Source organism: Crocodylus porosus, unplaced genomic scaffold (assembly GCF_001723895.1).
Source record: "Crocodylus porosus isolate Cpor-Errol unplaced genomic scaffold, CroPor_comp1, whole genome shotgun sequence".
NCBI classification, from domain to species: Eukaryota; Metazoa; Chordata; order Crocodylia; family Crocodylidae; genus Crocodylus; species Crocodylus porosus.
The window spans coordinates 15,767,216-15,788,765 of NW_017728931.1; the positions used below are offsets into that span (position 1 = coordinate 15,767,216).

General features: G+C 41.9%; 1 protein-coding gene across 2 annotated transcripts; it reads left to right on the forward strand.

The window, feature by feature from the left end:
- Positions 1-2,317: 2,317 nt before the first annotated feature.
- On the forward strand, positions 2,318-20,518 carry MANSC1 (MANSC domain containing 1). 2 transcript variants are annotated; one of them, XM_019544261.1, is made up of 4 exons: positions 2,318-2,399; positions 5,376-5,705; positions 7,132-7,272; positions 15,279-20,518. In XM_019544261.1, exons 2-4 carry the CDS (start codon positions 5,483-5,485, stop codon positions 16,175-16,177), a joined length of 1,263 nt encoding a protein of 420 aa, XP_019399806.1. In that variant the 5' UTR covers positions 2,318-2,399; positions 5,376-5,482; the 3' UTR covers positions 16,178-20,518. The 2 variants fall into 2 exon arrangements, with proteins under 2 accessions (XP_019399806.1, XP_019399807.1); XM_019544262.1 differs by lacking the exon at positions 2,318-2,399 and adding an exon at positions 2,580-2,612.
- The last annotated feature ends 1,032 nt before the right edge of the window (positions 20,519-21,550 follow it).

The window sequence follows — 21,550 nt, forward strand, 5'->3', positions numbered from 1 at the left end:
CGGCCCTCCAGCCAGTTGGCGACCCATTTGACTGTGTGGGTGTCGACACCAGTCCCCCAGTTTCTTAATGAGAATGGGGTGAGAGACAGTGTCGAAGGCCTTCCGAAAGTCCAGGAAGACTATGTCCATTGCTACCTCTGCATCATCCATTTATATTGTGACTTACTTTCTTCTTTCCTCCCAAAAGGCTATTCTGTTCTCCTTTTTAAATATTTTTTGAATAGTCAAGGTTTTTATCTGCTATTTACCAGCGTATGTATGAATAATATAAGGCCTTCGTGCCTGAAAAAGGGGAAAAAAATCAACATTTGGATCTTTGTAACACTTAAAATATGGTTAAGCCATTTTTTAATTTAAACCAATATATTAGGTGTGCAAATTATTTTAGTTTTGTATTTTTCACCTAGATGGGAGACAACAACATTTCTCCTAAGCCTGCGTCAGCTATGAGCTAAGATAGTTTTTGGAAGTACATACAAATTTTGCATGTCAATATTAGAATATACATTTGTGACACTTCATTACTGAGACCTAAACAATACCAAGGGAGTCAATTGATTATTTTACATAGTTTTTATTCTACCTTTTTCTCCATGAGAAGCTTGAAAATAATCAATGGAACTGAATGAGAATATGTGGGTTGCTGCCTTATAAATGTAGCAGGAAATTATGTAGGGTGGGTTATGGAAACTACTAGGCAGAAACTTAGCTTTACGGCTACTAGTGCATGTCAGCCAAACAGAAGCATCCAACAATTATTAAATTGGCTTAGTAAGTATGATTTTTCAGTAGATTATTAAATCAAAGTTATTTTTTGTTTGCTTTTGGCATTGAGGGCCCTTTAGGGCACACTCAGGCCACCTATCTAAAGATTTTTTTCACAACCACAAAGACTAGGTACTCATTTTGTTAAAGCTGCAGTTTCCATTTTCATGCAACACCAGGAACTGTAACTTTAAGAGAAACATCAACATTGAGCATCACAAGTAAATCTCATGTTTTGGCAACTTGTTACTGTTTCCCTTATTCTAACAAAGTTCCTTGTTCAGTTTTAAAAGGAAGTAGCTCTTTCCATGTTTCTTTACTGTTACTTTATATCAAGTGGATTTAAGTGTTTCATCTATAGAGTTCACCAGCCCAGCATGGGGTAGTTTATATTGTAGTCACCAATGCTGCAATGTCTCCATCCAAGGCTCTTGAACTGTACTTCAGACACTGGTGAAGTAAGTAGTATAATATTGCAGATGTGGAAATTGAAGCACAGAAAAAATTACTTGTTTTCAGAGTATGTCTATATGGCACCGTGTAATGTGCAGGAATAGCTCAGTTATCTCTAAACCAAGTAGCTTGAGTACTGCAAGTAGTATAGTTGTATTAATGCAGCACTTCTCAGAGTAGTCTCTTTTCTAGGGAATGCTTTTGCATTTAGTATTAAAGAGGCAATAATGAACAATTATCAGGCACAAACTGGAATCCAGCTAGGTCTTCCCCTCCAAAAAGAGTGGGCTACCTCTGTCATTAGGTTTCTAGAGCCATGCTTTCCTCTCAGCCCCAGGCATGTGCACACTTACAGCTTCCACTGGAAGGTGGAAAGGATGCCCCTTCACCCATCTAGCTGAGGGCAGCTGTTCTTTTTAGACTCAACGAATCAAACCTGGTGGCAGAGGTAATATGTGATATTAGACCAACTTGGTATTTGCAAAAAAACCCAAACCAGTCTTTATTTGCAAGCTTTTTGGCACAGGCACCCTTCATCAGGCACAGGAGATTGCAAAGTTTGTAAAAGTTCTCGTTAGGTAGAAATTAAAACTTGCATTATGTAGGAGAATGGAAGGTTTGGTAAAGTCTCCTGTTTGGAACAGTTCATTTTGTGCAGATTAGGATCAGAGAAAAGTTGGAAAAGTCTTTTTATCTCCAAGTTGCTTGGTGATAAGTGATTCTCAGCCTTTTTTAAACTCAAGGCACTTTCCATGACCTTGCAGGACCTTTTAGACGCAAGGCCTTGAGTCTCTCCAGGGATGCTTTGCGTTTGGAAAAGGTTGAGAACCACTGCAGGCTGCTGCAGGAGGTGGAGACGTGTGCGGAGAGCCGAGACTGCGGACTCCCCAGGGATTAACTCCGCAACAAGTGGATGTGGCCGCATTTCACTGAGCCCTTCTCAGTTGTCGAGGAGAAGGCCCCTGGCCCGAGGCTCCGCGTCTGCTGTCTGTCCGTCCCTGAGGCAAACAGCTGCGGACCCGCCTAGCAAAGCAGCGAGGGCCCTGCCCTGCAGCCCACCCTCGGCGCAGGGGTTTCCCGGGGAGTCCGCGGGGCCGGGCACCCGGCTCGGGACTCGGTCAAGCGCGCGGCTTTTCCGGAACAACCTCGGCTCGGGTTGGGAAGGAAATGAAAGGCGTCAGGTGAGTCTGAAATACGTTTTTTAAAAAAATCCTCGCTTGGCTTTGGCTGGGGCTGACTCATGCTTCTTGATCTGGGGAGGGCGGGACTAGTCCTAACTCACTCCCTTTCCTTTGGGATCAGCTGCGGGAGCGCACTCAAGCCCGGTGGCGGGGCCGGAGCCCCTCGCATTGCAGTGGCGGCGGCTCCTCGCGCCTGGAGCTGGGGACTGCGAGGTGGGTCGGCGCGGGGCGGCCGCAGGGGGCGGGTTGCAGCCCGGCTCCCGGATCTCGCCCCCCCGGGCGGCTGCTCCCCTGGCCCGTTCCCTCTGCCTGAGGCCGAGGGCTCCTTGACTCTCTCTTGCCCTCCTCGAGGAGGCTTGCCCCCCAGCCCTGGCCTCCTGAGGGGACCTGCATGTGAGGCGCCCTCCCTTTCCCTCTGCTCCTTCTGGAGTTGTTTTCCCCTCGGGCATCTACATAAGATGCTTAATACCCACTAACACTGCGCATTAGTGGGCACAAATTGGACTAATATTGTACTCCCCGGCACAGTAGTACATATTAGGGTACTGTGCAGTAAGTGTCACTAAAAAAACATGTGCCCACACTACTGCACAGTAACTAGCTACTGCACAGTGAACTAAATGTGCAGTAGGTACTGGAAGAGGTATTATCTTTTATGAGACCAACTAGATATTTGCAAACAAATTATTTTATTTATTCATAAGCTTTCAGGCTAAGGTGGCCATCATAGAGGACATTCCAGTTTTCTACTATTCTGTCCTCTATTGATTCAAAACCCAACGCCTTTATGTCCTCTGCTTTTCTCTTCAAAATAAGAATAGAGGACATACAGTAGGCTTCCAGTTTCATATCAATAGAGGACAACCAGATTGTCCTCTATGATGGCCACTCTATTTCAGGTGCACACACCCCTCATCAGGCATAGGGGAAGTGATGAAGGATGAGCATGCCTGAAAGCTTGCAAATAAATAAAAATATTTTTTTCTGGTTGGTCTAATTAAAGATATCACTTCTTCCACGAGTTTTGATTCCTTTTGCGTCTAGATCAACAGGGCTACAACCTGGATACCAGTAACTGCTGTGCGTTAATGAACGTGTAGATGAGCCCACTGTCTGCTCAGGCTGAACGTGGCTAGAAGCCTCACGCTGGAACCATGAAGCCCACGTCTTGCGCCTCTTCTGGTGCCTGGGGAGGAGGGCAGAGAGGTGGTCCTAGTGGCCTTAGTGGATTCCCTGTTCCAGGCAGGCTTGCAAAATCATTGCTACCTTTTAAGGTGGTGCTTGAGACAGGCACAGATTAAATGCCTTGAGATCTGTGGCTGTTGAGCCCCCGAGGAGGAGGCAGCACAGATAAGGGTACTGTACATGCCTGCCTGGCTGGTGGACTCTTTGGAGCTTAGCCTTAGAATCATAGAAAATGAGGGTTGGAAGGGCCCTCAGGAGGTCACATCTCAAAGCAGGACTATCCCCACTTAGATCATCCCAGCCAAAGCTTTGTCAAGCCAGGCCCTACAAATCTCCAAGGATAGAAATTCCACCACCTCTTGGTAACCTGTTCCAGTGCCTCACTACCCTCTTAGTAAGGTTTTTTTTTTTGTTCCCTCTGGTAAGTTTTGATGGTATCTTTGGGGTTTTTGAGGCTGCCCACCTGTTCTATGATGTGGGGAAGAGACTAACTCACTTCACAAAGTGGGTTGCGTAGTAGATTTTACTTCCGGTTGACTTACCAGAGTGATTCTTTGCTGAGGTGCCATGGATCCTTTTAGGGAAACTATGTAATATTAGCATGGTTAGGTGCACATGCACCTATACAGGATGTGCTAGGTAAACCCAGGATGCTTTTTATTCATCTAGGAATCCCGAGCGTCAAACACATTCTGACCTGTTGTGGTGTTTTTGTCTTTTTTTGCAACAGAAGAATCACTCAATTGGTTTTTTAGAATTAAAAAATGGGCTGCTGCTAAATTCAGAGAAGTTATGGATGGGGTGCCTTGAGAGAGGTGCCTCTGAAAAGATTGAGAATCACTGACCTACCAGAGTTAGGCTAAAGAGTGAGGTCAAGAGCAGCTCTGGGTCCCACTAGTAATTCCTCAATCACTTATTTCCAGTGCAGATTCCCTTTGACATTTTTCTGGGGTTCTGGGCATCTTTAAGCAGGAGTAAGGAAGGTCATTCCAATATTGAATCCCAGCTGTGATCCCTGAGTGACATTGAATTAGTTCTTTAGGCTAGGTACAGACATTCAAAAAGCTCAAGGAGGAATCAATAAAAGTTATGCTGTTTCCTATAAATCAGTTTAAGTAGTTTATCGGAGTGAACAAACACACATTCACATTTAGTTGGGGGGAAGGCAAATCTCAGACCAGGTTCCATCATTTTAAAACCAGTCTGTGTGCACTGAACTTCTGTTCTGTTATGGGTATAGACTGGTTTCCAGTTACTTTTACCAGTAAAAGTGTAATACATCTGTACATGGCCTTAGTGTCTTTGTGCCTTACTTCACCTTAGAAAAAAAGGGATACTATTTCCCTGCTTTATGAGGCAGAGGTATTGTAAAGGTAAATGCATTTTGGATTATAAAGCATACAAAAAACTAGAACTCTTGATTTCAAGATGATACCTTTTATAAGACATTCAGAGTCTACCATGGAGACAGCCATGTAAGTGCCTCATAAACACAGCTATATTTTCATATGCTGTATCCACCACTCCTTAATTTGAGAAATGTAACTTCTTTTTTAAATAGGACAATTCTAAAGCATCTTGCATGACGGTTGTTGAGAAGTAAATCACTTTGCATCTAATATGTAACATTTGTTCCATTACCTTTTCAAATTAAACATTAAAAAAAAGGCCCTAACATTTGCTCCTTGTCCTGACAAGATCTTGAAATGTGTTTAAAACTTAATTTGATTAATGGAAGCCTAATTCCTTTAAAACAGTATGCAGTACTAAATATCTTTACTATTCTTCTAGAGATGGTGACAGTTATGCAGTCTTCGTAAAATGAGATTATTTTGAAGTTAAACAACAAGAAGTTTATTGTTTCTGGCAAAAGAAGAATAAATCCAACTCAAGTGAAAATGTTTTTCAGTTTAAATTTGTGTCATCTCTGCACGTTAATAATGCTGTGTGCTATGATACCTGAGCCATCCCTGTGTCAAAATTGCTCGTTGGAGAAGATGGAAAATGTCATAGTTGATGTGACGGCATCTCTCAAAAAAGGCATCAAGGGAATAGAGCCAGTATATACTTTAACATCAGCAGCTTGTATTAATGCTTGCTGCATAGGAAAAAACATATCAGGTAAGCTGTTCTCCCTTGATCGTTCTTCTTGCCTATCAGTGCTTATGATGACAGGCAGGGATAGGATGAGCTAGAGTCAGCTCTCAAGGAGGGAAAGTGTAAGTTTACCCTGCTTTTCATACCAAGACTGTTGCAACTTGTGATTGTTGGGTATGTTTTGCTTAACTTACTCATCTGTTAAATTAGAACTTAATGTACTTAAGTCTGTGTTTATGGATGTACATATTTATTGTGCATACTTTAAGCACATTTGGTGGTTTTAAACACTGATGCTTCACCTCCCAGATACAGAAGTCATAAACTTGTTTGTTCAGTAGGCTAAATAAAAATCAAGTGGCAGACTTATGCTCTGTTTAGAGTGACCAAAAATTAGAATGCCTACCTTCATTTATGGATGTTGCTTTCCATCAGTAGTTTAGAAACAAGGTTGGTTACAGACACTTAAAAAAACCGGCAAAAATAAACTCACGCTTTACCAGAAAAAGCAGTGCGCTAGTTCAACCTGACTCCACATCATCTGTATAGATCGAATGCTTCAGCAGGGCTTTTTGGTGCTTTTATCTAAAGCTGATTCAATTAGCTAGTAGATAAAAGTGCCAAAAAAGCCCTCCTAAGGCACATGAACTAAAAAAATGTTGGGCAAACTGGGTCCAACAAATGCAATGCCTCTTCTGGGCATGTGCTGGGCTTGGCGCACAAGCAGTGTAAAGTAAAGCGCTGTTTTTTGTTGGGTTTTTTTTAATGTCTGTAAGCAGCCCAAATGAAACAGCAGCAGCAGATGGCAGTGGTAGTTTTCAAGATGAATCAGAAAACAGGAGTAAACCAAAAGGTTCTTTAGGTAATGAGGGGAAAGGTGGAGATGGAGAAGTTTTTCTTTCTCTAGTTGATCAAAAGTTACAAGCCTTTGAAATTTATCAGATGTGTGTGAGGCAAAGCCTAATATGAAAAATGCTGCCCTGAAGTCTAATCTGCAAATAGCATTTTGGTTTGAATTTCAGCAGTTATATTAGGAATAGGTAATGGATTGGGCTCATTGCATTATTTTTCCTAACTCACTTGTACAGGACAGAGTAGGTGCCCGTAATTTTTTTTTTTCATAGAATCATAGGATTGTGAGGAGCCTAAAGGGTTGTCTGGTCCGGTCTGCTACGTGAATGCAGAAATGATATTCCTAAATTATGCCTATCAAATGCTTATCCAGCCTCCTCTTGTAGAATCTCCTTCACTGGAGGTTTTCAACTTCCCTGGGCAGTCTGTTCCATTACATCACTATCCTAACAGTAAAGAAGTTTCTATACATCAGTTCCTTTTCCTTTCACACTCACCGTAAAGATTTTAGATAAGCAAAGTAGCTTTTATTGTCATAAAAATGGACATATTTTAAAAAGTCCTCTTTTTTGCTAACTGAATTTATGCTGTTTTGCAGGTGACAAGAAATGTAACTTGATGATTTTTGATGCTAGAAGAATAGGCATGTATCCAAACTGCTACCTCTTCTACTGTCCTAGTAGGGAAGCTTGTCCAATGAAACCAGCTGAAGGATTTGTGAGCTACAGGATAATTAGAGGTAAATAACTGTAAAAGCAGCTCATCACTGATCTGTACTTCACATATTTTGTACATACAGGTGTGTATGATAACTGATCAAGGAACTAGGTTGTGAAAAATCAATAACTGAAAAAATTCATATGAAAACCAAAAATTTTAATTTGGGAATACTACTCATAGGATGTGAAGAATGGGGCTATAAAGCAGCTAGACTTTTTCATGGGCCAACTGGATATAACTCCTATGGTGCAGTGCAGTTACCCTTCTTTAGCAGATTTAAAACTTTTAAGCAAATGAGAGAGGTTTAAAAAAAACTTGCAACATGACAATCGGAGAACTAATAAATACAAATGCATTTTTTTAATTATATTATGTATTCCATCTTCCATATGTACACTTTTTATTTAGACTATAAGCTCTTTAGGCCAGGGATGTATTCCTAAATAATAGACTAAGAAGAATGCTCCTTGCAACTTGACGTTCTCCCTATTCGTAGGAAATTTCCTTTGTGTATATAGAATACTGCTCAGTGCAGTAGAAGTTGAATCCTATTGTAGCTCTTCTATGTTCAAAGGGCTCATATCACAGCGATGAGTGCCATACATGAAGAAAGCACTGGCCAAATATTAGTTAAAACTCATAATGACAGTAAGTAAGCAGTAGGAGTTTTCTTATTTTTCAGGTTGGAAAACTGAAGAAAAGGTATAAAGTGACTTCCTTGAGGTCACGGTACACACTAGAAACAATGGGAATCTCTGATTGTCTATAATATGCTGTGCACCCTGGTGCTTAAGTATTGGTTATACTAAGACTGGCTATTCAGATATAGCAAACTGGCCAAAATAAATTTGCACCAGAACTGACTCTTCAAAAAACAAATTGGAAATGAGACTGCCTTCTTGTAGAAGTTTATATATTCAGCATGGTTAAACTTGCAGAGAGTACCTTTTTCAGTATCTTGGAGTGAATGTCTTCAGAGAGGGAATTTTGTTGTTGTCTAGGAAAATTGCCCACCTTGACTCTATCAACATCAGTGTAATATAGGGAATGGGATAGGAATAAGATACCATGTGAGAAGGGTGGGGATCTAAGGCTTCATTTGCCACTGTAAAAGTCAACAATTGTCAAAGTACTGATTTCTCAACTCTTTTGCCTCCCCCCACCCGGGAGTATATGGAAGCTACAAAGAGAAAAAGGAATGTGTTTCTTTGCCCAAGCTTTGGTCCTGCCAAAGATGCAACTACTGAGTTATTCTTGTTGGATGTGGCATCCATTTTAGATTGTGCAGTTACTGACTTCTCTGTGTATTAAATGGTAGAAATTTGCATGTTAGCTTGTTTTCCTTATGTTTTCCTGTCACTGCTGATAACTGTCTCCGAAAAGTTTGTCAAAAGGCCAAGCCACCTGGTCTCTGACAAACTGTTCAAGTCAATTTCCTTTTTCAAATAGGAATCTCTCTAGGAGAGCTAAAAAGACTCTTCATTAGTTAAAAAGATTAAAATATTGGGGCCAACTTGTTGCAAAGCTAGACGAATCTTACTGAACCACAGAAACTTTTGTTTCCAGTGCCTCTGGAAACAAAATGTCTCCTAGATCTAGCTCAAAAAAGTGGTTGCTTTTCAAACACTTCAGGCATGTCCTCACAAGCATGCATGTGTGTTTCCCAGGGTACAACTAGTAGTGGCACAGATACATAGAATGCCCCTGTATGTGCACATGGTATGCAACCAATTGCCCCAAGTAGGGGAGGTTGGGGCCAACACCTGGGCTGGCCCTTAGTGGCCTTACCTAGGTTCCTGGCAGCCTCCTGAGGCTGTAGCAATGGCAATCCGGGCACGCAGAGCCTGGCTGGCAACCGGAGTATGGTTCTGGCTGGCTAGGCTCCGGTTTTGCACAGCGCACACAGCAGCGTTTTTTTACTGTGTGCTTTTTTTTTAAACCGTTGGATTGCCCAGTATCTAGTTTTGTCACTGAGCTGCAAATATGCAGCGTGGTAAACCAATTCATGTGCGCTCTGTGCATGTTGCAGTGCCTCAAAAGCCTTTGGGTTGCCACAAATACTGCTGGTTTCCTAGTAAAAATGCTTGTAGAATCCTATGAGTCATTTCTTTGAATAGCAGAAACTGGTGATGGGGGGAGAGTTTATCAGGCCATTTGAGAGGATTTTGCAGGTCTACTCTTAAATACTGTTTTTGTTTTAATTTTAAAGATAGAGAATAATAAAGCACATACCAATTTTCCTCAGGACCAGTATTATCTACTGTAATGCCACAAGCATACCTGGCATTTCACAATCATGTAAGACCAAGTCCTTGCTCTGAAAATCTTTGTATCTACAAAATAAATTATCAAAACATTTTTATCTCCTAAAAATGTAGAGACCTGTTAACCTAGACTTGACTTCATGTTAGGCATGTGAAAACCATGTGCTTCCTCTTAGGCATTTTTAACAGTGCAAAGTGTATGGATATTTAGCTCTTTATGTAGTGTCTTGTGCCAGTAAAACTTGCAGACCTCCTTCAAAATGTTTTATTACTATCCTCATTCTCAAAAAGAGGAACAGTGAGATGAAGAGAGGTTTAACGACTTGCCCAAGGTTAACCAATTGGCTACTGGCAGAACTGGCTGCAGAACTAGGTTCCCCAAGTCCTATCTGCTGACATGTTTCTTCCATATTGCCTTCATTGAAGAAGGTGGAAATATTCATGTAGGATGATAAGAAACCCTTCTGTGTTCTTCCCTGCTGTCTTCTGCTCCCTTCACAACATAAGTCCTGCACAAATCCTCCTCAGTTTTTCTGGCTGTTGTTTGAAAGTAGTGAATTGGCAGTGCCCTGATAGCCTGTAAACTGCACAGCCAGATTTACTCAAATGCAACATCTTACACTAGTCTGTTGGCTTGTCTAAAAGCCTGGTCTTAGCCAGAGGGATTTTGCTCCTCAGCCTTTTGTCCAGCAGAGAGAGAGGAGTGGTGGCTTAGATGACCACATTTGCTGTCTCTTGGTCAATTCGTTGTTTGTTAGGCAGCACACTAAAAATCAGAGAAATGGGATGTTGCTGCTTAATTAGTTGGTATGTCACTTGTTAGCCTTAAAATATTAATCTCAGTTGACAAGATTTTTATGTATTAATAATCATGCTAGTAAAATACATCAGTGGTATTAATAATTATGAGACTGTATGAATAGTATGCATAGAAATCACTTTCTGTAAACCAAATATAATTTACAGATATGTAATAATTTGCTTTGGGAGTGCATTGTGTTGCACAGTCTGGAAGAAAATGCCTGTTGTAACAAGTTGGTATGGAAGAATCAGGTAGATTCATATCTATCTGCAAGGACAAAGACCTCTCTCATTCTGATCCTTGTTTAAATGAGGCCTTTTCAGTTTGTTTTAGGACACAGTTGTTTTTTCTCTTTGCTGCTCAACATGCCCTTTCCAACTTGGAAAATAGCAGTTAAAGTAGATGTTTCTGTTCCTTGTATTTCAAATATTTATTTCTTTATGACCCACAGAGACCATGAGGCTATGGAAGTAGCTGTTGTTTTATGAATAGCACAGCCTTTAAAATAAAACTTTAAATGTGTCCGTATGTGTATCAATTTTTAAGGTGGACAAAAGGAATCTAAATTGGTTCTAAATTCTCCATGTGCTCAGTTGGTATCCGTCTGCAAGAGAACAGACAGGAAAAGACCTCCGTTTGATGATAAGGGAGTGGTACACCAGCTTGAGTTTGTATCCTGAGCTACGTTGGTGGTGAATGAGTCAGGTGACTGCCTAGTTCTGAGTTTGTTAGTTTTGCTGACAAGTGCAGAGATTCTGTGAATCAAAATCATGGTGGGGGAGGGGTGAAGGGGGTGGAAGGAGAAATGTGAACTTCATGCATAGTTTTTTTAAATCTTATTTTTTGTTCAAATTGGGGTCACTTATGATCATTGGTAACCCTGGGGATCAATTTGTTTGTCTCTTTATCTGTGTTGAGGTTAATTAAGGTTATCTGGATGACATTCTCCACACATTTCCACATTTTAATGGCTTTTGTCAAATGGAATCTTTGTGGCATTTTCATTGCTGCTGTAGCTCTCTTTCAGAAAACAATTTTTCTTGAGAGGTTTTTTGGTTGATGTGCTAGAATATTTCACCATTAATTCTAGGTTATAAGAGTCTTGGGCATGTGTATAGATTTTGGTTTATGGGCTTTTAGATGTGTATGGGTGGTATTTGCTTGGGAGCTCAAGTATATTTTTATCCTGTTTAACCTATAAGTGAGGTAAGGGCGAGGCACCATGCCCTCTATAAATCCAGATCCCTGTTGGCTGATGAGAATACACAAACTCTACCAGTCATTTAATCTTTCCAAGAACTATTACTCAGCTGATTTGTTAGGGTTTTTTCCCTGTCAGGTCTATATAATATCTTAACATAATGAAATAGTTGACAGGAAAGTGAATGTCACTTTTTGTCATGCAGCATGTCTGTCTGTCTCTTGCTACCAAATTTTAGTCAGTAATTCCAATATTGTGGCTATACATTCTGCTGCTTAAATCCTTATTCAGTTGAACTTGAAGGGCAAATGTTGTTTTTTTTAATGGTGAACCTCACTGTTTGCTTCTAAGAATCTGTTCCACTTTCTGTTATAATGTTTCCCACTGGTACCTTTTGTCACTTGAGAGAAATGCAGACTTACACAACAACCATTTGTTAGGTAGGGATTGGTTAGGCATACTGGAGAGGGATGTAGTAAACTAATATAAACAATACTGGTTGCCAGACTAGTAATCCCTGTATGTCACACTTGTTATCTGTTCTTTCAATTCTTCCTATCTGCTGAAGGGGAAGATATTTTGTCTCTTGGTTACAAGTTATTAGGAGGCTTTACGTTGATTTGTGTTTCTGTGAAGCTCTCCTGCTGGCTGGGAGATAGGAACATCCTCCTAGTCTGCTCATTGGTACATGGTTGGTCTGAGGATACACGACACTGTATCTGATAGACTCACTGACAAGCACCATCACAGCAGACTGCACCTAGGTTTTGTGTTTTACCATGTCACAGAAGAATAAAAGCCTTCCACCAGTGTTGCCACTAATTCCATGCATTAGTACAACATGGTCTTGCAGGATATTGAAGTCCTTGATTTCTTATAGTACCAATCTAACATAACAATGCTTTTGAATTTGTTCCATATAAACAAGCTATTGAAATAGCAAGCCTAGACTGATTTAGGCAGGTAATTCCGTGAGAGATGTAAATCGGATAGCATGGGGGGGAAATGGGATCTAGTTTGTTTTTTAAAAAAGCAGAATTCCTGCTTCCTTTAGCAGAGAACAAGGCCTAAATTCTCCACCCTGTGTAAACAGAAGCCTCAAAGTTGCCTCTAAGTCAAGTTCACTTGCATGGTAAAAGCTAAGACAGTATACCAAGACTTGGTAATTTCTGCTCCTTAATTGGCAAAGGCTAGGAATGACTTAAAGGTGGTTGGCCTCGCACTGCCTTTTAACCTATGAATAATAATTTAAACATTCACATGAAGTAGGCAAAACACTCCTGTAGTAAAGAGTGATGAATGCACACAATTGAATGCTTACTCAAGATAGGAAGCTGTTAAGAACGGGGTCCAGTGCCTTTAGGTTTCTTAAAGGCATATTGATTTGTGATGTGACAACTGTAAGTGAACGTACTTATTGCTAAACATTCTGAAAAAGTGATCCTAGGCCAGGGGCGGGCAATTATTTTGGAGGGAGGGCTGCTTACCGAGTTTTGGCAAGCTATCGAGGGTCACATGGGTAGCCCTGCCACTTCACATGTGCCCCACCCCCTGGTCACCATCTTGGGACTGGAAGTCCCACCCCAACCTCTGACCTTTGCCCCTGGAAGTACTGCTTTGGGGAAGGGGGTTTGCCATCTTGGGGGGGAGAGGGGGAAACAAATTGCATACTAAAAATCAAACACCCATAATAATATATTTTAATTTAATATAAAAAATATTTTTGACCTGGTTTCTGGTGTATATGCAGAAGTGATTGCACCTGGGGGTTTCTGGGGATGGGTGTGTGTGTGGGTATGGATATGGGTATGGGAGCCATGTAGTACAGAGCGGCTAGACAGGAAACTGGGGAAAGTGGCAGGGGAGTGAAAGCAAGCAGGACCAAAGTGGGATGGTAGGAGTGTGGGGCATGGGCTGGCAGGGGTCTGTGGAGCCAAGCTGGACTGCACCAGCAGGGAGAGGGGGGAGCTGACCCAGCTCCGCAGAGCCCCTGCCAGCCAGGACCCCACGCTCCTGCTCCCCTGCTCTGGGCCCTGCCAGCAGTTGCCCTGGGACACCAGCATGGGCCCTTCACTCCCACTTGGCTGCTGCTGGCTCCCGCGTGCCCGCGCACTCCCAGTGCCCCAGCCCTGTGGTACCTGTGTGTCCCACACTCACTGGTGGGGAAACAAGCTGGTGCTCAACGCGGGGGAAAAGCAGCTCTGCCTCCCCATGCTCGGCACCCTGTGCAGCAGCCGCTCACAGCCTATGTGGGGCTATCCTGCCTCTCTGCCGCATCACTGCCACCCCACGGAGCAGTGGTAGCAACATAGAACAGGCACGGGCAGCTATGCACAGGCTTGGAGTGGCTGCACCATGGGGTGCCGGCCACAGGAAAGGGGAGTGGCCGCTTTTCCCCCATGCTGAGCACCAGCTCGTTCTCCACTGCTGCCGCTAGCTTGAGCCCTGCGCCAGCTCTGGGTTTGCCCATCATGGCTGAGCTGTGGCAGCAGCAGCTTGGTAGAAACTGCTGCTCAGCATGGAGGAAAGCAGCCACCTTGCTTGCTGTTATCGGGCAGTGTTTCCTGCAGCTGCCCACCTGGAGCCCATGCTGCACTAGATTGTGGTGCAGTTGTTTCACCGCCACCTCTTGGCTGCCCAGTGGCTGCTCCACATGGCCACTGCTGCTGCGCTGGGCAGCCCAGAGGCAGTGGCGAAGCCGCTGCACCACAGCCTAGTGCGGCACGGGCTCCAGGTGGGTGGCCGCACCAAACGCTACCCAGCAGGGGGGAAGCACTTTCCTCCACGCTGAGCAGCAGCAGCAGCTTCTCCGGAACGAGCTAGTGCTTGGTGCAGGGCAAAAGGGGCCACTCCCCCTTCCTGTGGCTGGCACTCCGTGCTGCAGCCTCTTTGAGCTTGCACGGAGCTACATGTGCCTGCTTTCTGTTGCCACCACTACCCCGTGGGGTGGCAGTGATGCAGTGGAGAGGCAGGACAGCCCCATGCAGGCTGCAAGCAGCTGGAGCAGGAAATGCCAGGCATGGGAAGGGGGGGCCCACTTTTCTCCCATGCTGAGCACCAGCTCATTCCCTGCAGGCAAACGGGGGGTCGGGGCTACGCATTGCTCCCCGCCTGTACTGTGGGGCTAGGGTAGGGGCACTGGGAGTGAGCAGGTGTGTGGGAGCCAGGTGGGAGTGCGGGTGGGGCCCAGAACATGGTGGCAGGAGTGCAGGGTGCCAACCAGCAGGGGCTCTATGGAGCTCCCCTGTCTCGCTGCTGATGCAGCCCAGCCCAGTTGCACAGACCCCTGCCAGCCTGTGCCCCGCATTCCTACCACCCTGCTCTGGGCCCCACTGCCACCCCTGGCCCCATGACACCAGCGCAGGCCCCAGACTCCCACTCACTTCCACTCTCCCTGGCTCCAGCACCACTTTTCGGCCTGCCCACTGGCTCCCAGCTGCATGGCCCGACCATGGGGCACAGCAAGGGCCAGCCCCGCCCTGAGGACTGGGGTAATCCCTGTGGTCCGCCCCCCTTCTTACCTGAATTTTCCACACTGGCGCAGTCGCGAGCAATCCCACTGGGCCTGCAGGCCGTATTTTGCCCACTGCTGTCTCAGGCAGATGCAAAATCTTGATGCTGTGGGCAGATTCCTTGCTGTGATTTTAGGGCAGGTCTATTTTTACAGGATACTTTATTCGATACTTTACTAGGGAGGTAGCAACTGATTGCAAAAGTGGATTGGAAAAAATAATATCTATTTTTCTTTCTGTTTTTAGATTCACAGATTCTGAAAAAAAATCCTTTCACAAATAAGAACTTGCACTTTGCACGTGATGACTCAAATGGAGAAAAGCTTGTGAAGACACAAAATGCTCTTCAAATTCAGGCAATACTCCTGAATTCAACTGTCTCTCTGCAGCAATATATCACTTCCCGGATGTCTGAATCCATGGACCATGTAGCAGAACATTTAGATAATACTGAATTGCACGCACAGTTTCCTCAAGGCCAGGGGAAGAAAGTTCCTAAGAACTCAGATTCTTTTCTAAGTGAAAAAATGAATGACGTGTTGTCTTCTATCAATGCTACTACTGCCCATGCTGAACTTGGCACCCCCACTTCCACTACCCAAGCTGCACCCAGCACTACCACCACTACCAGTACTACTGCCCCTACTGAACCTACTACCACTAGTACCACTGCCACTACCTGTTCCCAACCTAGTACCACCTTTACCAGTGCTACAGCTACTGCTTTTGGTAAAATTGACCACATGATCAAAAATCCTCAAACTACTATAGTGTCTGCACAGCTAGGGACATCTACTACCAAAATGGAGCCAAAGACTGCCTCTGTTGCTGCCATTAGCATCTCCAGTCTCTTTTCTTTTTCAGGTGTTGCTTTACCCAGTAAGAAATCCACAGATTTTTTGCAAAACACACACCAAACTAAGGGGGAACTTACTTTAGAAGGCTATTTGTCAGATGATGTTTCTCAAAGCAGTGCTGTCTCTCATTTTGGTGAAAAAAGTAGCCTCATCACAGCTTTATTTTTTGGGTTGATGTTCTTGTTATTAGCTGTTACACTAATAGGCAGAAGAATGTCTGAATCTTTTTGGAGAAGGCGCTATACCAGGCTAGACTACTTGATCAATGGAATGTATGCTGACGTATGATTGCTTAAAAGACTGAAATAATAAATCAGTAGAAAGTGTAGCCTTCTGTAGCAGCTGAAGATAATGAGTTTTTGACGCCTAGTATTGAGGTTCTGGGGAAGGTGTTTTCTTTTTGCTGTAAGAGGGGCATGGAATTACTGTTCTGAGGTTTTGCGGGGTTTTTTGGTCTCCCAGGAAAAAAACCTCACTTAATTGTACTATGGTGAAATGTTGTTTATTTTTGTTTTATGTTATTTTATCAATTAATAAAATCCAAGTTAGGCAGAGAAGACCTCACATTTCAGAGAGAGGACATTTCAGGAGATTAATGTAATGTTCCATGCAACCAGGTTAGATAGTAAACAAAAAAAAAAGCTTATTCTGAGCACAGAGGCAGCACAGTGTATTGAATATAGTTTGCTACAGAGTTATCTGGGTGCAAATACTACTGTAATTGAATACTATTTACTATGCTACCTCTTGCCTTAAAAAGGATCTCTAAGTTCAAATTAATTCCTGTTCAAAACACCACAGTGAAAGAGTGAGGTTTACCATATATATAATATCTGCCATAAAGTCAAGGAAAAGAAAGTTAAACCATGTAATGATATGTGTCTTCAATTCCTCAACACGCATACAGCTGGCTATTGCCACAATTGTTGTAAGCCTTGTGCCAAGTTTGTAAGCTACAATCTTGTTTCTGCCTTTCCTTTGGGGATGTCAGTCTCTGCTCTCTAGTGACTTTTGTACGTGTCACAGAGACAGCCTTTGTCCTACTAAACCCGTAGCAAAGTGTCTTCCTTACAAAACCGCTACCTATTGACTTGACATATTCATGTCAAGGAATTTTTTCCCCGAATCCAACTCATTCCTAAATTGCTATGACTCAACACAGGAAAAGAGCATGCACAGGGTTCTGATTGCAAGACAATGGGGTTGCCACCACCAGAGCAGAGAATGGGAGGTTGCTTAAGACTTCCAGGTAAATAAGAACGTTTAAAGGAAAACTGTGACTACATGACATTCACTGAGTTCAGAGATTCTTCCTGCAATCAATAGATGAATGAACATGTGTCTTTTGATTGTTGTTATGGCCCAAGAGGAAGATTGTAAAACATTACAATTCGTTATGAACCACTGAACAACCATTAAGTCTAGATACTGTGTTGCTGACTGAACACCCAGGTTCTTAAGTAGTGACTTGACAGACACATAATAACAAACATCTCAGCAGAGAGACAAGCACTCATCTTAAGGAGAAATATATATTTTTTTTATTCTAAATAGGATGTGACTTATCCACAAGGTGTTTTGTGGTTGGGTATTTGTGCTGGTTATTCTTCTTTGGGGGGAAGGAGGGGAGGGAATATAGATTAAGCCACAAGTAGAGATGTGAAAGGTTAAATGATTGATCGCTTAACTGATAAGCCCAGTGGTAAGGAGTTATTTTACAGGTTATTATTTTGCATGGGCCTTGACACAGTCCTGCTGGGAAGGGGGAAGGGAAGCCATGTGATGCCCTAGCAGGAACCAGAAGGTGGCAGGGCAGGGAGGGGGTGGGGTGTGGGGGTTATAGTACCCATAGCCTATGAGGTTAAAGGAGAAAACAGTAGGCAGCCTAATGACAATTAAGCAATTAGGTGCTTGCAGGTGTTCCCTCCCTCCCAGCAAAGGGCTTCACCTGAGCTGTGCACCTCCTCCTCCTTAAGGGCTCTGGGAGTGGCTCCCAGCAGCAGCTGTGTTATCACTTAACCGTTTAACTGATATAATCAGAAGAAGTTAAATGGATAATTTGTCTAAATGTTATTTACGTTCCTAGCCAGAAGGGTACAAAAATAGTCTCAGGATAAATATCTTAAAGGCCCCATTCTTAATTCTAATAACGGCTGTATGCAAGAAATTTTATTGTTCAAAGGTAAAGACAATTCCATTGTGTACCGTAGGCAAAACAGAGTTGTTGAAATGCTTCTCAAAGTGAACCTTATTGCATTAATGACCAACTCCTCCCCAGTTTTATGCCTTAATGTGTTTTGATTATAATAATATTACTTAAGACCTTGAATTGCTAGAAATGAAAGAGAATGGCAGGAAATAACTAATAAGTTGGGAATAGATTGTGCATTTGGCTGTTCCTTTCTCTACAGTCAATTTATTTGTTTCCTCTGTTTATATGGGTTTTAGCAAGGAACATGGGAATAACTTTTTCAGGTAATGGGTTTGTACAATTACAAATAAACAGGAATATATTGGAAACTAAATGACTTCTTGTTTCTTAAGTGACTAAACTTGAAGTTGACTGTGTCTGTTGCAAAAGTTCACATTTGTGCGAAGTCTTCAGTATAATCTGTGCCAGTTGAGCTGCTTAATATATATTTACATTAATAATAGTCCTAAAAACTTCATGTGAGTTACTGTAGTAATGAGACTCTTGGGGGAAGGATTGTGTTAACTGCTTTAGTATCCTGCATCCTCCAGGGTAGTATTTAGTTAATTTAGGTAAGTATGAAGTCAGAACACTAAACCTAAGCCATACAGCAAACAGCTTGCTGGCATGCTAACAATAGAAGTATGGCAGTAAGTTGTACACATCCAGTGACCAGATCAGCTATGTGTAAAGGGGTTGAAATTTAACTTCTGCTCTGAGAGGAACAAATTATTTTAAAAACTCTTAGTTGCTGGACTGAAGATATTTTATATGCACCTACTAAAAAAAGTATCTCCTCTTTCATTCTCTTTATCATGTTATTCTAAATAGAAAATTGCTGTTAGGAAACTTGATGGATTATTCTACTTCTGTTGGTGAATTTTGAAGCTACACTTGAACACTAGAGGGCAACAGCAGCTTATGAAACAATCAATGAGCTAAAGACACCCAATTTATAAGTGCTTCAAATGCTTGGATTTTTTTTACTTTCCGGTCTCTGTCTAACCTTACTGAGATGAATCTTGGCAAAAAAGCTTTTCACCAAAGGAAGTTTCCTGGTCTGTAAATGTATGCACGCACCTTTAAACATTGAATATACAAAGCAATTGCTAATCAGTTTAAGATTGGAGCTATTTGGCAGCAGACTAGCCAGTAAACAAATCCTTTGCTAAATATTACCTTGTCAAATACAAACTTAAGTATTGTGCTAGCATTTTCAGTTAGTGCCTAAAGGATGAATGAGAATTGGTTTAAACAGTTTTTAGGTTCCTATTGCTTATAATATTAATTTTATGGGCTTAAACCTCATTTGTGTGCTTGTGTGTAATTTGTAATAAGAAAGAGTAAATAGGCAAGACAGCAGCCATAAAATTCCAGTATGTTTTATATTGTGCCTTTCAGTATTATTTATCTAATGTTTTGGGGCCCACTTTTCTTTTTATGCTGCATGCTCTAAAACAGCAGAAGTGCACCCAACTTTTTAGTGATGTTGACTAGCAACAGCAAATTAGTTGAAAAAAAGCAAGGGAATAAACAGATCAGTTTGCAATAGTGGTGAGAAAATAGGCTGCTTTGTTTTATATTAGGGTTTTTTAATATAGGAAAATAAAAATTAGAATAATATTTTGAATGAACCACTATGATGTGATAAACTGTGCATTTTGGGACTCTTAGCATAACTCAAATTATGTTTTGGCATAAGACCAAAAATTGATTGACATTAATCACCTGAGGGCAGTAATTGCCATAGCTGCCTAGAGTACTTCATTATATTATTTCAGGCGTTCCAAGAAAGCATGACGGACACACAGATGGTGTGTGGTACCATGCAAAAAGTAGTAAAAAAAAATCTGTCCTCCAGAACTTTTGATCCATGTAGGAAGAGGGAGAAGACACAACTCCACACCTCAAACTGCTGCAAATTTAATTTTATATATTTTCCCAAATTAAAAATTAAAGTGTTCCCAGTCCTTGAAAGATCATGTACTAAGCATGAAGCAGTGACTTCAGGAACCTTTCTGAGCTAAAAGTAAATATGGAATGATAGGGGAAGATAATTAGAAAGGTCCTTTTTAGTTCACATTGTAACTAAAATACCTCATAATTTTGAGGTATTTTGAGGTGAGAAAAAATGACTAGATAGTCTTTCTAACCTGGCTGAAAAGCCTTTTGAGATGGGCGTAGATGGATATGTGTTGCTAGAATAAGGTTGTAAGCATCAGACATCAGTGATGCTGAAGAATTTTTCTGTCTGACCTGTTAGTAATGGCATTGTCAAGGTATTACCCCACTCCTCCTGCCCTTGATGCACCTCTGGAAGCATGGAGTGCAATCCCCTGTACCACCACAGTGCTGCCAGATCAGTGGATGTTTTTTGGTTTCTCTTCCTTTCCTAAGAGTAATCTTTATTATCTCCCATCTGGTAGCCAGCTTCTCTGGAAAAACCAACGACCACTTCCCAAAAGTGCTCTGCTCTTTTCTTCCTTTTACTCTCCTATGTTTATGCAAGTTTACCATCATCTGGCTTCCTGTTGTGACCCAAGTTTTTCCTTTTTCTCAACCCTTGTAGTCTGCCTGAACTTTTTATTTTTGAACTTTTCCTCTTCAATCTTTAGGGAGTCATTTTTCTATAAAAAATCTCCTTGCTCACCCTTGAAGACTTTTATTCTCTTGCAGTTACTCTTAAGGATATTATGATGCATATGACAGATGTAGTTCCTGCCATTCTTCACAATGCTCAATGCTGTCTGTTCTTCATTTATAATCCGGACTAAATATACTTTTTCAGAATTCTTACAACTATAATAAATCACTGCCTTCTGTGAAACAGAATACTGTTCATTTAGTAAGAAAATTTAAGGATAGCACCTTAAAAACCACTAGGTCTGCTTCTTCACTCCTGTGGAACATCTTTTAATTCAGTGGCCTTGATCCATATGTGTATGTGTGTAAATTAAATAACGAGGCCCACAGTCCTAAGAGTACGTGGCATAACTCACTTATAGCCACTTTTTTTTTGTTTTAATAAAGAATTGACAAGTGGATACTTAACTGCCAATGGAAAAAAGTCCTTGAATACTTACTGCATCATCTCTATGCTGGGTACTTCATTGAATGAAATGAGCCAGAAAGTACAATCTGTGTTCAGCACAAATTGTGAATGAGACTGGATAAATGTTTTTCACATCTGTGAGCATTCTATTTTTGTATCTAGTCCCACTAAAGACAAGAGGTTCTTGTGTTAAATTTAAACATTTATGAAGTCTAGGGTTAGAATAAAGGCTAGGTAGTCTGTCTAACATGGCTGAAAGGTCTTTTTTGAGTCTAGAATAGAGAAATGTGTTGCTAGGGACACTAGGGTGTTTAGAGTTGTTCCCAATTTTAGTTTATCTTTACAGAAGCTAATGAATAATTTTTAACAATTTAGAAAATAGTTTATTTAACATTGATGAGAAAGTGGAAGATGCTGT